This window comes from Jatropha curcas, chromosome 10 (assembly GCF_041381405.1).
Source record: "Jatropha curcas cultivar XTBG-Jc1 chromosome 10, XTBG_Jcur_1.0, whole genome shotgun sequence".
Lineage (NCBI taxonomy): Eukaryota > Viridiplantae > Streptophyta > Magnoliopsida > Malpighiales > Euphorbiaceae > Jatropha > Jatropha curcas.
The window spans coordinates 11,040,249-11,048,232 of NC_143160.1; the positions used below are offsets into that span (position 1 = coordinate 11,040,249).

General features: G+C 26.5%; 1 protein-coding gene across 1 annotated transcript; it reads right to left on the reverse strand.

The window, feature by feature from the left end:
- Positions 1-6,175: 6,175 nt before the first annotated feature.
- On the reverse strand, positions 6,176-7,771 carry LOC105636947 (berberine bridge enzyme-like 17). The gene has a single exon (XM_089726861.1). The coding sequence runs from the start codon at positions 7,769-7,771 to the stop codon at positions 6,176-6,178; it is 1,596 nt and encodes a 531-aa protein (XP_089582987.1).
- Between the last annotated feature and the right edge of the window lie 213 nt (positions 7,772-7,984).

The window sequence follows — 7,984 nt, forward strand, 5'->3', positions numbered from 1 at the left end:
ATCTTATGTCCTTCGAGGACAGCCCATAACTTTGCATTTGGTACAGAGCGTGTCCCAATGACCGTTATGAAGCCATTACTCCATTGTCCTGAGTTGTCCCTAATAAGGCCCTCTCCATATGCCATTTGCTCCACCAAGGAGCCATCTGTGTTCAATTTGAAGAAAGGATCAATAGGGGGTGACCATGAAATCCATTTCAAACTTTTGTTTGCGTTCTTAATCATCTCTCCGCGTAACAGGTCAGCTGCATTAAAGTTTTCTTTAGTAAATAAAATAATCTCTTTCACTAAGGTTCAGGGCAATATGTTGGCATGAAACGTCAAAAATGATTGACCATGGAACACTCGACTCATGCATCCTTTGGCTTTTAAGGTTCATGATCATCCAATCTTAAAGGGAAACACCTGCATCAAAGAAAATATCCAAGTCAGGCGCATTAAGGGAAATCCGTACCTGGTTTACATAACAACAATTCCTAAGCATGTGCATGGCAGTTTCGGGAGCTCCCATACAAATAGTACATGCAGAAGGACAAAAGTGCCTTCTATTTTCTCACTATTCATCTCTCATCATCAATGATCTGCTTGTTGATGAGGTATTCCAGAGAGAAGAGAAAGAGAAGGAGAAGAAGAAGAGACGGTGGAGAGGGCCATGTGTCTTCATGTAAAATAAAATAAAAACAAAAATGAGAAAAAAAATAATTACATTGTGTTAAAGTAAGGGTAAGATGAAAGTTTTATTATATTCTCTCTCCCTGTATACTTTTATTAAAAAGTTATCGGTGATAATGGGTCAAAGGGGATGTAAGTACCCGCTCATCTAACACGCTCATCTAACAGAACGATATTTTAAAGATGTCATAATTATTAGCTCAATATTAATATAGAAGGATATAAGCGTTATTTCGATTATAATTTAAGGACTCGAAAGTATTTTACTCGTTTTTTTTATTACAATTACATGGTATGTATAACTTTATCAAGAGACATGTAAAAATAGTTTAAAATGGTGAAATTTCCTAGAAAAAATTTAAAAATCAATAATTATTTTTTTTGAAAAACATAATAAACTCATTTATGGCTTTAACATATAAAATATATTTTTATACTATATATAAATGTGGGAATAGAGGGAGGAATAATGAAATTTTTGATATCGCCCTTAATGAAATTTGGAAGATCCTAAAATAGCCTTAGTCATAGTCAATTCGAAAATTATATTTTATATCAATGAGTGTTTAGATGAGTGGTTCGACACTCTTCTCTCTTAAGTGAGGTCGAGGGTTGGATTCTTATGAATGAAGTAAATACTCGTTCGGAACACTTTACCCCATCTTGGGCCGATCCGGTGCGAACAAGATTTAGTTTTAGTCCAATGAGTTCAGGGTAGTTGTAGTTAAGAAAAAAAAATACATTTATTATTTGGTGATATAATTTCTAAAAATTATTTTTTAAATAAATACATATAGATAATAAAAAATAAAAAAAATATATTCTTCCTTTTTTGTACGTTTGTAGGGGAAATTGAGGATTTATTTGGAGAGAATAAAACGTTTCTTTTATGGAATCTTTTTTATTAGTTAATTAACTTATTTATTTATTTATTTTAAATTTGCAACTTAGAAAAATAGAGAAAAAAAATTAGATCCTAGCATTATTTGCTTTGTAATTTTCATTTATTGATTCGATTATAATCTTTTTTTTTGTTGATTAATATCAAATTTCATTAAATTACAATATTTTTAGTTAAAGGAGGGTTGATTTTTGAAATTCAAATTGATAATTTTTTAATATAATTTATTTTTTTTGTTATATTTTGAGTTCCAAAAAGAGTTCTATTCGAATAATAATTTTTATTTTTTTCTTTTTCGTTACTGAATTAATTTGTAACTACTATCATTTTAATTTAGTAAGAGATTTATATTTCCCTTACAATAAATAGATGACCTCTTGATTATTAAACATTTTTAATTTTCTTAATATTTTTTCTATTATATTCTAAATCTGTTTGACTTGAAAGAAAATAATGTTTATAAAACTGAAAAAAACTAGAACTATATATTTTTGTTGTAGATCACTGTTTGGGATTTTAAGAATTTATGTGTCTGTTCATATATTCCTTTCTCTAATGCACTGGGTAAGTAATACTGTTATTATAGCCAAAATAATTATCATTATCAATTCAGATCATCTGCTCATTTTTTTTCTTTACCCAACAGTTATAAATAATTCATTATTATTTTTCATTATAGTTGTATATAAATATTGATTTGGGGTTGAGAGCAAGAGGTTGAAAATTGAGTGATAACTTGATTTTCTTTTCTTTTTGAGCACTTATTAAGATTTTAAGGATCTGTATTTATTAATTAGGGATTAAAGAATTATGTTTATAAATTAGGTTGAATTTTATTTTGAGACCACTTCATTGCATACAAATAAAATTAAATATAAAAAAATAGCAATTTGTACATAAAATTTTAATACAAATTAACCGCTTCTATTTATGTTAATCTAAACAAAACTTATGAACAGTATTTAGACCATTAAGTTTGTCATCCAAATAACATATATAGGGCCTCAACCCCTCCACAGTAGGTCCCAATCTTAGATAATAATTTCCATATGGATAAATCAGCTTGCTATCATATCATATAAAATAAAAATCATATCTCATTATTATTTTATAATGACACTGTATGGATATAATTCATTAGGAATGATTTATTTTTGGCTCAATATATAATTTAACCTTTGAATTTTAACCAAAAAAAAAAAAAAAAATTTATAGCACCCTCAATTTCTCTTTTTATAAAATCTCACGCATCGTCACGCTAAAAATAATAATGATTTGATATGTGGTGAAACGATAATTTTTACATTTTTCAACTATTTAAAAAATATTTAATTAATTTAATTTTATAAATTAAAGTATTCAACGTATTTAATAAAAGCAATTTTATAAATTAAAATATTTAATAAATTAAATTTAAAATTCAGAGTTCCACGAATTTTATCATAAAAAGTACGAGCTAAACTTATGCATTGAGCCGTTTATTTTTCAAAGCCAGATTTAGTCATGCTTTTGGGTTTTGAACCCATTTTATAGCTTTATGTACTACGTGATTCATTACGTGTTCCCTTCTTATAACATGTGTTGCACCAAACATATAAACATATAAATATATTATCTAAAATAATATTCTTTCATTTAATTGAATTATTCAATTATTTTCATTTCTATCACAAGTGGCGTATTAGAGTCATTACAAGGAAACTACTTTACCACATTTATAAGCTTATTTATACTAATTTTCTCGAACACCCCTACATGTTTATATTCGGTGATTTTCGATGTTTTATTCGTTGATTTTTTACACATCCAAAGTAAATTTAATTTTTATATACAATTTTTTATTATAAATTATAATATTGTGAACAATTTATATCACTAAAAATTTCAAAATATTCATAAAACAGAAAAAAGAAGAATTTATGAAATAATAAAATTAAAAATTCAATAATTAAATAACTTATTAAGAAAATAATTATAATAATAGAATATTATTATAATTTGACAAGCAAATTTTCATGAAAATAAAATTACTGTTCAATCAATTTAAATTTTAGTTAACTTAATTTTTATATATAATATAATACCATAAACTATCTATATTATTAAAATATGAGAAACCAATATTAGCTATTACAATGATTAATATATAAATCATTGTTTTAGAGCACCATTTATAATTTTTTTATTTTTTTAATTTTTTATTAAGGTTTACGAGCGTATGGTTAATTTTATTTTTTATTTATATCAAACAATAAATCTTATAATATATTTCTTAATAAATAATAATAAATTACACTTATTTTTTGTAGAGGAAGTAACATATAGGAAATAATTACAACCAATTAAATTAAAAATTTATTAAAAATAATAATTAATATATTATATTTTTACCATATTTAATGTTTATCTTATATAGTATAATATAACCAATCAAAATTAAATTACTTTTATTTTTTCTACCAATAAAATTAAAATCCTTCAAGATATTATATTTTTACTATATTTAAATATATCTTATTTAGTATCCATTAAATAGTACTACTATATTATATTGTATTACCATACAAAGTGTATTAATATTACCATAATATGTATATATCACCATAACATGTATATATTACTATATTTACCGCCATTATATTACCATATAATATGTATATATTACTATATTTAATATATATATTGTATACCTTATTTAATATTGTATTATATGGTTTTAATTTCAAAATTATCAATTCCAGTTATAAGAAAGGTGGAATCGAATAGTATTACTATATTTTATATATACCTTATATATTATATAATATAATTTATTATTTTATCCAATATAATTTAGAATTTAATAGAAAATTAATATGACCAATCAAAATTAAATTATTTTTATTTTTTCAATCAATCAAATTAAAATCTTTAATGATATTTTTGTTAATCTATAAAATTAGTAGGGACGTTTTGGTAATCTCAATGCTCCCATCCATTCTCACTTTTATATATACTAATTTTTTTATGATGTGTGTTGCACATTAACTATATTCGTTACTCATTTCATTCAATTTTTTATGTCATTGCTCACTTTTACTTGTTATTTATGCTGATTTTTATTTTTAATACTAAATATTGGTTGTAATTTTTCTTATATTATTTAAATTTTATAATATTAAAATTAAATTTCATATAAGATTAATGTAAATATGACAGTTAATTAATAAAAAGACAATGTTTATATGCAAATATTTCAATTTAATTTATATCGTCATTTATCTAAAATTCTACAATATCACATAATAACTGTATATGTGCAATTCTATAATATCACCTAATAAATACGTTTCGATATATATAAATATATAAATATAATAATAAAATATTATATATATATTTTTAAATTAAAATTTTAAACTGTTCGTCGTCCCATGTTCATTTTATTTAAAAATAAATTATAAAAAGTAAAAATTTAAAAATTTTATTATGCTTAATTATGTATATTCTATTTGAAAATTTATTTTTTTAAAAATATATCTAATCAAATTATACAAACATAAAGAAAAAAAAGAATATATATATATATATATATATATATATATATATATATATATATTTTTTTTTTTTTTTTTTTCAAAACCAGTTTTAGTCATGGTTTTGGGTTTGAAACCCATTTTTCTGCTTTATTTACTATGTGATTGTTGCATTTTCATTGCGTTTTCCCTTCTTATAACATGTGCTGCACCAAACACCACCTTCTTATACATATATATATATATATAGTCTAAAATAATATTCTTTTAGTTAATTGAATTATTCAATTATTTTCATTTCTATCACAAGTGGGGTGTTAGAGTCATTTCAAGGAAACTACTTTACAACATTTCTACGCTTATTTATACTTATATACTGCATGTGATAGACAACAATCACAGTGATTGAAATTTATAGAGGTATAGACAAAACGTTTTTAAAAAAGCAATCCAGTATAAAAGATTCAGAAAAATAATTTTATAAAAAATCAAATAAAGAATCAATTACCATTGAAAAGATTTATATATTTTGTTAAATTTATTTTCTAAGTTCTTTTCATTTGTTAAAAGATCATAAACTCTATATGCTATTACAATATGTTATATGTTTGATCTTTGTAAGTAATTATCTGTAATACTTTATATTATTAATGAATTATATTTCTTAAAAAAACGTTTCATTATTTTTCTATGAAACAAAAACATGAACAGAAAAAAGTAACATATATTTAGATGATATGAGGAGGAAACTTGGTCTCAATTTAAGTAAACTAGTTCGAGAATACCTCTTATTATAAATGAAAACAAAAAAAAAAAAAAACAAAATAGCACAAAGCTCACACATTAATTTGCACCTCTCCGGCTAAAGTACGACCAAAGGAAAAAATTTGTCTATACCCAATCCTTGTTCCCGCCTATAGATCAAACCAATGAAATTAAGAATTTTCTAAAAAGTGTTTCGATTTTATCATTTTTTTTCAGTGTATGGTCAAAAACACTCTCGTTTCAATAAAAATACTGAATTTTATTAGTTTGATCCATGGACCGATCTAGATAAGTTTTTTCCACGACCTAATATCTGCCACCTATTAGTCCCCCATTATCAAAGGAGCTGGGGCTGGGGCGATCCTTGGATAATATGGAGGAATGCTTTGCTCATTCTTAAAGAAATTACCAGGATCCACTTTTTTCTTGACATTAACCAACCTCCAAAAATTATCCTTAAAATATTTTCTACCATAAACTTCTGCTTCCTCAAAATAGGTTTGATTGCTAGGGTTACTACCAATATCAAGATCCCTATAGTTAAGAAAAGCCTCTCTTGGATTCTTGCTCACGTATGGAGCCATTGCATCGTAAACTTTTCTTGACAAATTTATGTAATTCTTAGAAGCCTCATTCCTTTCTTCGGTCCATGCAGTATAATACTGAATTTTAAACAAATATCCATTTCTATGAGGAAATGGAGTTTCAGTATCCGATATCTCACTCATTCTTCCTCCGTAAGGATTCCATTGCACGTACATGTTCTCTACCTGCGCTAATATTTTCCATATCTTCTCCAAATCTTGCTTCGGGATTATGCTTTTCACATAATCGGACCGGCTTTTAAAATACACTTGAGGTTGAGAAGTTCTATTGAGTAAAGCATCAATAGATGTTCCAACAGGAAATTCAGCCCAGAAAAGTGTTGATTCTATCCAACTCACTCCCTTACAATCTTTTTCCTCTAAACCCAATATTTGGAATGTTTCATTCATCAAAGAAATTAGGGGTTTGGTTTGCCCTAAGAAAAGTCCAAAGAAAGAAGCTTTAATTGTCTTATTTTGATCTGAATGTAATTTTGCTCTTATGAAAACTTCTTTATCTATGTTACTAGCAATTTCTTGCCATCTATAAACAATATCAGTTGCTCCTTCTTCTAATGTTCTTTCAACCCTAAAAACTGTAACTATATTAGGGACTTGAACCAATTTGATTTTCCAAGAAAGGATAACTCCGAAACTTGCTCCTCCACCTCCTCTAATTGCCCAAAAAAGATCCTCTCCCATAGATTTTCTATTAAGAATATTACCATTAACGTCCACTAATGTAGCATCAATAATATTATCGACAGTAAGACCGTATTTTCTCATCATATTACCATAGCCGCCTCCGGTGAAGTGACCTCCAACGCCAACTGTAGGGCAAACTCCGCCAGGAAAGGCGTGGAATTTGCTTCTATTAGCAATGTTATAATAAAGTTCTCCAAGAGTTGCTCCAGTTTGAACCCATGCAGTTTCCGTCACAATATCTATATCTATGTTCCGGAGATTGAACATATCAAGAATCACAAACGGAACGTTAGATATATAAGAAAGACCTTCGTAATCATGCCCGCCACTCCTTATTCTGATTTGCAGGTCATTTGATTTTGCACAAATAACCGTCGCTTGGACATGGGATTCGTGCTTAGCGGTAACTATAGCAACTGGTTTTGGTGTTTCAGAAGTTAGAAACCGGCGGTTTCTAATGTAGGCACGAAGAATATTGTCGAAAGAGGAGTTTCTGGGGGTGTAAATGGCTTCAACGATTAGATTAGGGTTTTCTACATGATTGGGAAAACAGTTTAAAAAATTGTCAACAGTAGCTAGTACTGAAAATAATGGGAATGAAACAATTAAAAATGATATGAAAACCTTCATTTCTATGCGTTGAATTAATAGAGATGCGGTTGTAGACTCAAATGAAGCAGAATTCTTAGAAAAAATGCGGTTGGTTGGATGTTGAATATAAATAATAGACTTTAGCGTTGATGGAAAAAATTTAAAAGGTTAGATTCTTTGATCTCCTCTCTACTACAGTTGCTTTTTGTCAGATTAAAAGAAGTAAGAATAATTTTATAGATGGTTTGGTTA

Coding starts and splice junctions, on each gene's coding strand:
- LOC105636947 (XM_089726861.1), bottom strand. CDS start 7,771: ATGAAGGTTTTCATATCATTTTTAATTGTTTCATTCCCATTATTTTCA.